The sequence below is a fragment of the Coregonus lavaretus genome (genome assembly GCF_964263955.1).
Source record: "Coregonus lavaretus genome assembly, chromosome: 14".
Lineage (NCBI taxonomy): Eukaryota > Metazoa > Chordata > Actinopteri > Salmoniformes > Salmonidae > Coregonus > Coregonus lavaretus.
Window position 1 is genome coordinate 5,913,229 of NC_140001.1, and position 12,256 is coordinate 5,925,484.

The 12,256-nt window shown below is 42.8% G+C and overlaps 1 protein-coding gene across 1 annotated transcript in view; it reads left to right on the forward strand.

Moving 5' to 3' along the window:
- Nucleotides 1-417: 417 nt before the first annotated feature.
- Nucleotides 418-12,256, forward strand: part of spef2 (sperm flagellar 2) — a gene marked incomplete at both ends in the record, with an annotated part of 43,828 nt that continues 31,989 nt past the window's right edge. Inside the window, 11 exons of the mRNA XM_084177461.1 lie at nt 418-475; nt 1,062-1,164; nt 2,785-3,037; nt 3,640-3,810; nt 4,820-4,960; nt 5,309-5,391; nt 5,652-5,859; nt 6,061-6,249; nt 7,609-7,796; nt 11,344-11,512; nt 11,822-12,041. Coding sequence (XP_084033587.1) covers nt 418-475; nt 1,062-1,164; nt 2,785-3,037; nt 3,640-3,810; nt 4,820-4,960; nt 5,309-5,391; nt 5,652-5,859; nt 6,061-6,249; nt 7,609-7,796; nt 11,344-11,512; nt 11,822-12,041 — 1,783 coding nt within the window. The remainder of the gene's footprint in view (nt 476-1,061; nt 1,165-2,784; nt 3,038-3,639; nt 3,811-4,819; nt 4,961-5,308; nt 5,392-5,651; nt 5,860-6,060; nt 6,250-7,608; nt 7,797-11,343; nt 11,513-11,821; nt 12,042-12,256) is intronic.

Genomic DNA, 12,256 nt, shown 5'->3' on the forward strand with positions numbered 1-12,256 from the left:
GAAAGGTAAAATTCGGTGAAACACTGAGGTATGTATCGAAGGTCACCGTGTCTACCTGTGAATTTATCAATCTTTAATGACTTCTTTTTACAAATGTTTGCCTGTATGTTACAATGCATGGCTACATATTGCCATTGGCGCAATCAATCACTACAGGGCAGCTTTGGCAGGTTATTTTCAGTGATCAACCCAGTGATTATTCAAGGAGCTGCTGATTCAGTCACAAGCACAACCCACAAGAGAGACGGGCGCTGCTTGCTTTCCCCAAACCCCACTTTTAGTTGGTATATCACTATGGCAACGGCACACCTTGTGGTTGTTGTCTATTTCCCCTCTAGCTAGCCAGAACAAGTTAGAGCTATCATGTAGTTTAATACTTATAATATTTAGCTACACAACAATAACGAAAACGTCAAGATGTCGGATATATTATGCAGGTGGCTAAACGTAGAGCTCCGGTTATCAAAATACGTTGGTAAGTGTGAACAGCTAACGTTAACTAGCTAGTTACAGTATTAACTTTAAACTAACAAACTTGTCTAGCCAGTCTGTAGACACAATTAGCTTTTGATGCAATGAATCCAACTTGTGATTTGCATTGCATGTTTTGTGTATTGTGTTGTGTAGTATTTCTAGTTAGCAAAAAAATATGAGTAGAATTAAAGCTGTAACGGTAGTCTGCCATATTTCCTGCTGTTCAATAGTGATAAATGAAAGGGCAATCCGGGATTAACGTACTTTTAAATTAATGATATATAGTCATTGATTCTTGAATAATATAATTTAGAAATGCCTCGTGAGCATAGTTCAACAGCCTTACCCCATCAAAACTCAAAATATAAACTGCTTTACTCTTTTGTTTGTAAGCAATTTAATACCTAACCCAGGGTATTGAAATTGCAATATGTGCCTTTAATAAACTAGTTTGTTGGTTAGCTTTTTCGCTTGTCATCCCAAAATTTGCAAGAGTAAATAGCAGTCAAGTGTAGCTGTAGGGGTTCCAGTTGTTGATCTTGAGTAGCCTAGATGGCCCTATATGTTACACTCTTGTCTTTTTGCAGACCCCAGGTCCTTCTCTAAGGATTTTGCAAATGGCTACCTTATTGGAGAGGTCCTGCATAAATATCAACTGCAGGAGGATTTTGACCTGTTCTTAAAGAGCAAGTAAGTTAATCAGTGTAAGATATACACTACCGGTCAAAAGTTTTAGAACACCTAGGCTACTCATTCAAGGGTTGTTCTTTATTTTTACTATTTTCTACATTGTAGAATAATAGTGAAGACATCAAAACTATGAAGTAACACATATGGAATCATGTAGTAACCAAATATGTGTTAAACAAATCAAAATATATTTTATATTTGAGATTCTTCAAATAGCCACCCTTTGCCTTGATGACAGCTTTGCACACTCTTGGCATTCTCTCAACCAGCTTCATGAAGTAGTCACCTGGAATGCATTTCAATTAACAGGTGTGCCTTGTTAAAAGTTAATTTGTGGAATTTCTTTCCTTCTTAATGCGTTTGAGCCAGTCAGTTGTGTTGTGACAAGGTAGGGGTGGTATACAGAAGATAGCCCTATTTGGTAAAATACCAAGTCCATATTATGGCAAGAACAGCTCAAATAAGCAAAGAGAAACGACAGTCCATCATTACTTTAAGACATGAAGGTCAGTCAATACGGAACATTTCAAGAACTTTTAAAGTTTCTTCAAGTGCAGTCGCAAAAACCATCAAGTGCTATGATGAAACTGGCTCTCATGAGGACCGCCACAGGAAAGGAAGACCCAGAGTTACCTCTGCTGCAGAGGATAAGTTTATTAGAGTTACCAGCCTCAGAAATTGCAGTCCAAATAAAAGTTTCACAGAGTTCAAGTAACAGACACATCTCAACATCAATTGTTCAGAGGAGACTGCGTGAATCAGGCCTTCATGGTCGAATTGCTGCAAAGAAACCATACTAAAGGACACCAATAAGAAGAAGAGACTTGCTTGGGCCAAGAAACACGAGCAATGGACATTAGACCGGTGGTATTTCCCACCATAAAGCATGGAGGAGGAGGTGTTATGGTGTGGTGGTGCTTTGCTGGTGATACTGTCTGTGATTTATTTAGAATTCAAGGCACACTTAACCAGCATGGCTACCACAGCATTCTGCAGCGATACGCCATCCCATCTGGTTTGGGCTTAGTGGGACTATTATTTGTTTTTCAACAGGACAATGACCCAACACACCTCCAGGCTGTGTAAGGGCTATTTTACTGTGATGGAGTGCTGCATCAGATGACCTGGCCTCCACAATCCCCCGACCTCATCCAAATTGAGATTGTTTGGGATGAGTCCGACGGCAGAGTGAAGGAAAAGCAGCCAACAAGTGCTCAGCATATGTGGGAACTCCTTCAAGACTGTTGGAAAAGCATTCCAGGTGAAGCTGGTTGAGAGAATGCTAAGAGTGTGCAAAGCTGTCATCAAGGCAAAGGGTGGCTATTTGAAGAATCTCAAATATAAAATATATGTTTTGATTTGTTTAACACTGTTTTGGTTACTACATGATTCCATATATGTTATTTCATAGTTTTGATGTCTTCACTATTATTCTACAATGTAGAAAATAGTAAAAATTGAAAAGAACAACCCTTGAATGAGTAGGTGTTCTAAAACTTTTGACCGGTAGTGTATTTTTTTAAATCAACAATGTTCAATATCTTGTTATTTTACCTAGGTAGCGCCAAACTGTTGAGCGAGCACACTTTTCAGAAGTTACACAACAATTGTCTCTCCTAGCACCGCAAACTCAAAGCTGAATAACTTCACACTCATGGAACCCACATTGCAACTGCTCGGAGTTTCCTTCGACCTGAGCATGGCCCAAGCAGTGATGCGGGAGCAGCACGGTGCCGCCACACGGCTGCTTTATCAGCTCTTCATACTGCTTCAGAAGAAGAAGAAAGCCGGCCTGACCGGCACAGCTATGGAGGCTATGCAGCCAGCTGCCACAGCTTGCCTCCACCGTGTGGAGAATGACATTTACTCTGAGGTAAGTGGAATAAGGCTCCCTCACCCCATCATGGCTGCTTCATTCATTTGTTGTCGCTCCCTAGACAGCTAGTTGGACACTGAAATTGCTTTTCATGTAGCCTGAGTGATCTAGCGTTGTAATTTATTTTATTAAACCTTTGTTTTGACAGGGTTATACTGAGTTATACTGAGACTAGGGTCTCTTTTTCAGATGAGCCCTGCATCAATACATCGAACATATATACAACATACAAACTTACAAAACATTAAGAAAAACAGGCACGTTTATCAACATAGAGGTCTCTGATCATTACTCTGAACTGACCAAGGGGGGCCAGAACATCACATTTTCAGAGAGCTCTGTAAGTTGTTCCACATAAAGGGCGCAAAAAAAACTAAGAGCAGCTTTATCTGTGAAGACCAAAGGGGCATCCAGTGTTCTCCAAGCCTGTGACCGGGTTTGCCTACATCACACATGTTTGCCAGTGTCGATGTGGCTTTGAATCTGACCCACTGCCTTTGTGACACACTCTCAGTCTATATTTTCCACAATATCTCCTTTGACCAATAAAAATACATGTTTTTGTAATACTTTTTTTGTATCTGTCTTTGTTATCCCAGCGCCTGAGGACAGTCGTCAAGAGAGAGGCTGATCTGAAACTCCAAAAAATCGCTCTGAAGTATGAAATCAAAGGTCGAGAGATATATGACAAGTCTGTCATGGCCCACTCTGTGAAGGAGCAGAAACAGCAGAAAGTGCAGGAAGTGATGAGACTCCAGGACATTGAAAAGGTATCAGAAAGAATCCATGTTCACACTACACTTAGCCTTGGGCTAACAGCCTCCTAACCCTAATCCTAATAGCCTCATTAGCCCTGGGCTAACAGCCTCCTAACCCTAACAGCCTCCTTAGTCCTGGGCTAACAGCCTCCTTAGTCCTGGGCTAACAGCCTGCTAACCAGTGATGTGTATTAACCCTGGATGACTGACGGGGCGCTGTATTGAAGCGCAGCCATCTTGGTACTCTTCCTCCATTGTAAAAAAGATTTGGGAAGCTATAGAAATGCATTTGTTAATGTCTACATATGTTTTTGACACGTCTATTTTATTACAGACACCTTAATGCCTACTTTTACATTATATTATGTGAGCTAAACATAAAAATCCTGAAAGTATTTTTTTTTTAGAGACTGCTAATGTTACTGTCCCCACTAACAACAAAATGCTTAAATATAATAATATAATAATACATGTTATTTTGTACTTGAAACATTTAATTGAAATACTGTAGAATTCCATTCATTCCTATGGAGGACTGCTCCTACTGGGGAGTGACAATATGGCCGACCGGTGGCTTCAAAGCCTCTCAATGGCCAATACATAGTATCAGCAATCCAGGGTTTATATACATCATTGCTACTAACCCTAACAGACTCCTTAGCCCTGGGCTAAGAGAGATTGTAGCCCGGAGCTAAGCTAATATTCACACTTGCATAGTGGGATAGCACAAAACTAAAGGCCAGGGCTAACTGGCCCTGCTCCGGAGCAGGGTTAGCACCGACCTTTTGGGGCTAGCCAATCACAGACTTCAATTGTCGCATTGTGGGGTTGTTGTGGATGATGAAAAGACTGAAGGAAAAGCTGCTCCTGTCCAATGTTAATCAGTGCTTACTGCATACTGAACTGCTCTGGTCATATACATATAGTGAAGTGAATGAATGACGTGAGATGTTTAGCTACTCAATCTGGATGCCTAGCTAGTCTGCATATTGGCTACATTGACATAATATTGCCATTGCAGCACCGACATGCACGCAGAAAGCAGCATGAGATAATGACTCGAATTCAGACCGCCATCATCCAAATTCCCAAACCTCCGCCCAACCAGACATTGAAGGCCCTGGAGAAACAACAACAGAACCGGAAGATACAGGAGGCTCAGGTGAAGAAGAATGTCTATATTGTAAAGTATCAGGCTATGTAAAAAGGGTTTGGATTGTCAGGCAATGAGAGGAGACATGACAGTCGACGGGACAGATAATATAACGTATTATACACTCCAGGGTGAAGTTTCCCCTAGGTACAGATCTAGGATCAGCTTCCCCTCCCCCAAACCATTAGTGGGGAAAATGCAAAAACTGACCCCAAGATCAGCGTCTAGGGGTAACTTCACCCTACACCATTATACTTCCACTATGCGTTGGTTTCACATCATACTGTGGATCATTTCCATAGAACTTCACAGGCCCTTGTTGACATGACCAATCTCTCCGTTGACATTTCCTTACAGAAGGTTCACATGGAAATCGCCCAGTTTGAGAAGAACAGGAAGAAGTTGTCACCTGCTGGCGGCTTTGGCACCTCCTCTTTGAGGTAAGTATTGGAAAAAATCCCAACCGCAAATCTTCCCAAATATTTCCCCCCCAAAAATGAGTTGGCTAACAATAGTTCAACTGAAAAGTCGTATGTATCAAGTGTTTCAGAGTAGGGGTGCTGATTTAGGATCAGGTTCCCCCTTTCCATGTGCTTGTATTAATTATGATCTAAAAGGCAAAGCTGATCCTTAATCAGCACTCCTACTCTAAGAAGCTTGATACATGCGGGCCCTGAACTATCATCCACCCTCCCCACAGTGCCCAGCAGATGTCCTCTTTTCACACTGAGGCCCCCAGAAGTCATGGCTCCCAGTTGCAGAGGCCTGAGGAGCTGGCCCGGGTTAACAGCGAGTACATCCAGAAAATCCGCCAGAGGCTGGAGGAGGATGCAGCAGCTCGCCAGCAGAGGGAGAAACGCCGCCGCCGCGTCCTAGTGGAACAACTGAAAGCCCACGAGGCCCAAGAGGTGAGCAGCTACACAGACAGTGTATGACCTTTCATACTACTTGATGATGATGATGATGATATTGAGGATGACCCATGTTCAGCACTAGTAACCAGTCACATAGTCATTTGTGAACAGGTGTAAAACCTACACACGTCATTTCCAAGATCGGCGTCTAGAGCCAACTTCACCCTACACAAATGGTGTCCTTTTGTGGTGCAGGAGGCCCTTCGAGAGGAGCAGCTGGTGGAGCGTCTGACCCGTCAGTCCCAGCTGGAGAGACGACTGGCCGTCCAGCTCATGCAGCTCCGCCAGCAGAAGGACGTTCTCCGACAGAACCGTGTGTTCCGCGAGAGACAGTACCAAGAGCAACGGCTGAGGGATTTCCAAGAGGCCTTGGAGAGGGAGGCGGTGAGATCCATTTAGCCCATCGGATGGTCCATAGATGGACTATAGACCAACGTTTCCCAAACTCGGTCCTCGGGACCCCAAGGGGTGCAAGTTTTGTTTTTTGCCCTAACATTACACATGATTAGTTGATTATTTGAATCAGCTGTGTAGTACTAGGGCAAAAACCAAAACGTGCACCCCTTGGGGTCCTGAGGACCGAGTTTGGGAAACCGTGCCATAGACCATAGATAGAACATAGATCATAGATGGACCATAGACCATAGATGGACCATAGGCCATAGATGAACCATAGATAGACCATAGATGGACCATAGACCATAGGCCATAGATGGACCATAGACCATAGATGGACCATAGATAGATCATAGATGGACCATAGACCATAGATAGAACATAGATCATATATGGACCATAGACCTTAGATGGACCATAGATAGACCATAGATGGACCATAGGCCATAGATAGACCATAGGCCATAGATAGACCATATATGGACCATAGACCATAGACAGACAAATAGACCATAGATAGACCATAGGCCATAGATAGACCATATATGGACCATAGACCATAGACAGACAAATAGACCATAGATAGACCATAGGCCATAGATAGACCATAGATGAACCATAGACCATAGACAGACAAATATACCATAGATAGACCATAGACCATAGATAGACCATATATGGACCATAGACCATAGACAGACAAATAGACCATAGATAGACCATATATGGACCATAGACCATAGACAGACAAATATACCATAGATAGACCATAGACCATAGATAGACCATAGATAGACCATAGACCATATATAGTCTGCTTGAGCAGTGCCCTCTTTTAGTCAATCATCTGCAGCCAACATGCCAGAAGAAGTAGTGTGGAGGATTTCCCCTTCAGTGAGACCCTGACCTCGTCAAGTAGAGGATGTATTGTACCTGCACATTGTACATATATACCTAGAATAAGTGTATCATCATGCATGGTAAGTAATGCCTCATCTAGTTTATCTACTTAGTTGTTCAAAATTGGAATGATAGTATTATTATCAAACAAAAGGATTGCCATGCTTCAAAAGAAAAACAGGGTAAAGTCAAGTATAGTTTTGGGTGCTTTCAGGAGAATATTACTTCATTTTTATTTCGTAGTTTTACTAACGACATGCTTTTGGAGTGGCTGGATTCTGGTCACAAGGGGCAATTGAACTAAGGCCCTTGCTATCCGGTAAGAGTAGGGGTTAAGGTTAGGGTTAGGGTTTAGGTTAGGGACGTCCCAAGGATCCCGGAAAGCACTAACTATTTAACTAAAAGCTAATGTGAGGTTTGACCTTTGACCTGCCACTGATGTAACAGGCTCTAGCACGCCAGGCCAGTTTGGATCACGCCGAGGAGACTCGGAAGGAGATGGAAGTACATAACAGGATAGCGGCAGAGCGCGCCCAGGCTCGCTACAGGAAGCACTTTGACAGCTGCCGAGAAATGCTGGAGCAGATAGTGGACCTGGCCACGAAAGCTGGGGAGTACCGCCTCCTCACTGGAAAGTACGTGCCACCATTTGAGAGTGTGCTCTGTCTAGTTATGTACCAATTATCTCGCCTTTCTCCCAAAGTGTGCGCTTGCTCACGTCCTTTTACTGATTTGAGCGGAAATCACTAGTATAAGAAATATGGTGGAAACTCCCACTAGCCCATGCGTCCACCAATCCAACGCTTTTAGATTTGTGGGAAGTAGTGAACGACTGCTCACTTCAGGAGAAAGGTTATTGGGACACACCCTCAGTTTTTTTCTGTTGCCTTTTCTGCAAATCAATGCCCACAAAGATGGTCTATTAAGACATAATTGTCACAGTCATGTTAAGGGGGGCAGAAATCACTGATTTAGCCTCGGGTTTCAATCGTCCTCATTAGGAAATGCAACTGAGAACGAGATTTGGGTCTTGGAGATGTGCTTTGATGTGGCTGTCTATTGTGTGTGTGTTTGCATATGGGAAGCATTTGTACATTCACTCTGCCAAAACAGTACACAGCTAGTCACTCACCCGTCTAGATAACTTGAAAGTCTAACCAGGTCTTGTGTCTGGAAGTAGCCTAGGCTAGCGAGTGCTAGCCAAGTGCCATAGTTGTGGCAAAGTTGGTTTGACTTTGGATAGCCTATCTGTGGGCCTAGTTAGGAACCGTCAATATATTACACAATGTAAATGGGACAATATTTTCATGTTGGACACCTTTTAGCTTTCTCAGTAAATGCTTTTAATATTTGTATATTAATTTCTACAATTGAAAGTTTGTTTGAGGTTTTTATGTCATTGAAATTTGGAGCTATTGAAATGTTTTAATATTGTCCCATGTACATTATGTAATTTACTGATGTCCCTAACTAGCCCCATAGGGATATCCAAAGTCAAACCAAATTGACTATGGTCAGTGTGCTGGGCATTACAATCGGGTCACGTGCAACTGTGCTCCGAATTGATGATGGCTTGGGTGCTGCCAGCTGTGGGCAGGATTTAAATAAACCCAATCAGAGGAAAACTGTTACGTACCCTATATTACGTGACATACCCTTTTTTCCTAATAATCTCACAGATCTCTGTTTTGGACGAGGCTGACTTAATGACGAAAATTATCCTATTTACACTTTGTAGTCAATTTTGTCACTAGAATAAATGTTTGTGACTCACATCGATGCCACATAGGCCATTTTCAACCAGATACGTTTTGATTTTATTCAGTCGATCTTTAAGTAGAGTATACATGATGTTCTGCACAAATGTTTGATAAAATCTGAAAGACAAGGGTGTTTGTGATTTGTTGAATTATACAATTATTAAAGTAATGTAAGTGAAAAGGCTGCTATATCCATTTAATAATACTAAAAGCACCCACAATATCAGAAGCCAGCTATACAGTGCCTTCGGAAAGTATTCAGACCCCTTGACTTTTTCCACATTTTGTTAGGTTACAGCCTTATTCTAAAATGTATTAAATTGTTTTTTCCCCTCATCAGTCTACACACAATACCCCATAATGACAAAGCAAAAACTGGTTTGTAGAATTTTTTTGCAAATGTACTAAAAATATAAAACTGAAATATAACATTTACATAAGTATTCAGACCCTTTACTCAGTACTTTGTTGAAGCACCTTTGGCAGCGATTACAGCCTTGAGTCTTCTTGAGTATGACGCTACAAGCTTGGCACACCTGTATTTGGGGAGTTTCTCCCATTCTTCTCTGCAGATCCTCTCAAGCTGTCAGGTTAGATGGGGAGCGTTGCTGCACAGCTATTTTTAGGTCTCTCCAGAGATGTTCGATCGGGTTCAAGTCTGGGCTCTGGCTGGGCCACTCAAGGACATTCAGAGACTTGTCCCGAAGCCACTCCTGCGTTGTCTTGGCTGTGTGCTTAGGGTCATAGTCCTGAGTGATCTGGAGCAGGTTTTCATCAAGGATCTCTCTGTACTTTGCTCCGTTCATCTTTCCCTCAATCCTGACTAGTCTCCCAGTCCCTGCCGCTGAAAAACATCCCCACAGCATGATGCTGCCACCACCATGCTTCACTGTAGGGATGGTGCCAGGTTTCCTCCAGATGTGGCGCTTAGCATTCAGGCCAAAGAGGTCAATCTTGGTTTCATCAGACCAGATCATCTTGTTTCTCATGGTCTGAGAGTCTTTATGTGCCTTTTGGCAAACTCCAAGCGGGCTGTCATGTGCCTTTTACTGAGGAGTGGCTTCCATCTGGCCACTCTACCATAAAGGCCTAATTGGTGGAGTGCTGCAGAGATGTTTGTCCTTCTGGAGGGTTCTCCCATCTCCACAGAGGAACTCTAGAGCTCTGTCAGAGTGACCATCGGGTTCTTGGTCACCTCCCTGACCAAGGCCCTTCTCCCCCGATTGCTCAGTTTGGCCGGGCGGCCAGCTCTAGGAAGAGTCTTGGTGGTTCCAAACTTCTTCCACTTAGAAATGATGGAGGCAACTGTGTTCTTGGGGACCTTCAATGCTGCAGAAATGTTTTGGTATCCTTCCCCAGATCTGTGCCTCGACACAATCCTGTCTCGGGGCTCTACAGACAATTCCTTCGACCTCATGGCTTGGTTTTTTCTCTGACATGCACTGTCAACTGTGGGACCTTATATAGACAGGTGTGTGCCTTTCCAAATCATGTCCAATCAATTGAATTGACCACAGGTGGACTCCAATCAAGTTGTAGAAACATCTCAAGGATGATCAATGGAAACAGAATGCACCTGAGCTCAATTTCGTGTCTCATAGCAAAGGGTCTGAATACTTATGTAAATTAGGTATTTCTGTTTTTTGTTTTTAATAAATTTGCAAAAGATTCTAAAAACCTGTTTCGCTTTGTCATTATGGGGTATTGTGTGTATTGCTGAGGAAATTGTTTTATTTAATCCATTTTAGAATAAGGCTGTAACGTAACAAAATTTGGAAAAAGTCAAGGGATACTTTCCAAAGGCACTGTAGATTTTGAGGAGCTAAGACAATCTAAGAGTGTTATCCCCTGTAGAAATGAACAATGTGTCAGAATGTGAGTATTTCACCACCCAGTAGGCACACACTGGTTGAATCAACGTTGTTTCCACGTCATTTCAATGAAATTATGTTGAACCCAATGTGGAATAGACGTTGAATTAAACGTCTGTGCCCAGTGGGCAGTTGTGTTTACTCATACTCATACCGTTATAGCTTTGCTTGTGCAAAATCGTAAGGTTAGCTCAAGGCACGACACGATGGAATCATGTATTTCTTGCTTGTCAAATGACTTGACCAATGAAATCAAATAAAGAAAACAACCTCAAATTCTGTCTCATTCTTCTCGTGAAAGTTTTAGTGCATTTTGTTCACTTGTTTTGGTTCGAACAATTACAATGTACTTGGAGGGAGGAGAATTAGAAATGATATGTAAAGGCAAAGCAGAAGACAAGTAGACAAGGGTGGGAGAGCAACCTTTTCATTTTTGGACCGTAAGCATTAATTCGGTCAAGTGATAATCCAGCAGGACCGGCACAGTATTCTGAGGGCATCAATTTAGATGCAGCACAGCACTGAGTGTTCTTTGCTACTCTGTCCTGCAGTCTTATCCCTGGGAAGTTGATGCGGGAATGGAAGGAGCTCTTGTTTTGCGGGAAGCCCCTGTATGACAGTGGCAGTCTGGAGGAGCTACCTGCCGACCCCACCCCAGAGCAGTTCATTGAGGTTGAGAAACAGGAGATCCTTAACAACCAGGACTATGATGAGTATATGGTGAGTCCATTAGTGTGAGGTCATGCCCAAGAAATTCTATTCAGAATTGTCCAAGAAATGCTTTTCAGTGTGTCACTGGAATTCAGAGGTTCTCAAATTGTCTTGAAATGGTGTCGCAAGTAAAGAATATGACTCGACTGATATGTTGAATTTCACAATGGTGCAGGTTTATAGCCTGGTCCCAGATCTGTTTGTGCTATCGTGTTAATTCCTTGTATGCCTGGTACCCAGGCTAGCAGGTTCAGCGTTATTGTTGACAATAATCCCAGTGTCTTTAGGTGTGTTCTATGTGTTGATTCTGTGTGTTAGAGCATGACTGGTGAGTGGACCTGGCCAGAGGAGGGGGAGGCAAAGCCCCCCCCGTCCAACAACAATATCCTGGGACATGTGGTGCTCCGCCTGCAGACTATTGTGAACCCCCCCAAACCAGACACCCTTCCTCCCTTCTTTCCTCGGTTCACACTGAAAGCCTGTGTGCTGGGAAAGCTTTTCTCCGGGAAGAGCACATGCTTAACCAGGATTGCCCAAGGTATCCCTCCAACCATATCATGCAGTATCACACAGTATCATGCATTATCACGCAGTATCACACAGTATCATGCAGTATCATGCAGTATCATGCAGTATCACGCAGTATCATGCATTACCATACTACTTCATTTCTGGCAACAGATTAGGTGTTGTCGTGTTGTCTTGCCTCGTGAGAGTCTTCTTTGTTCTTTGGCTAAAACAACCATAGAGTAA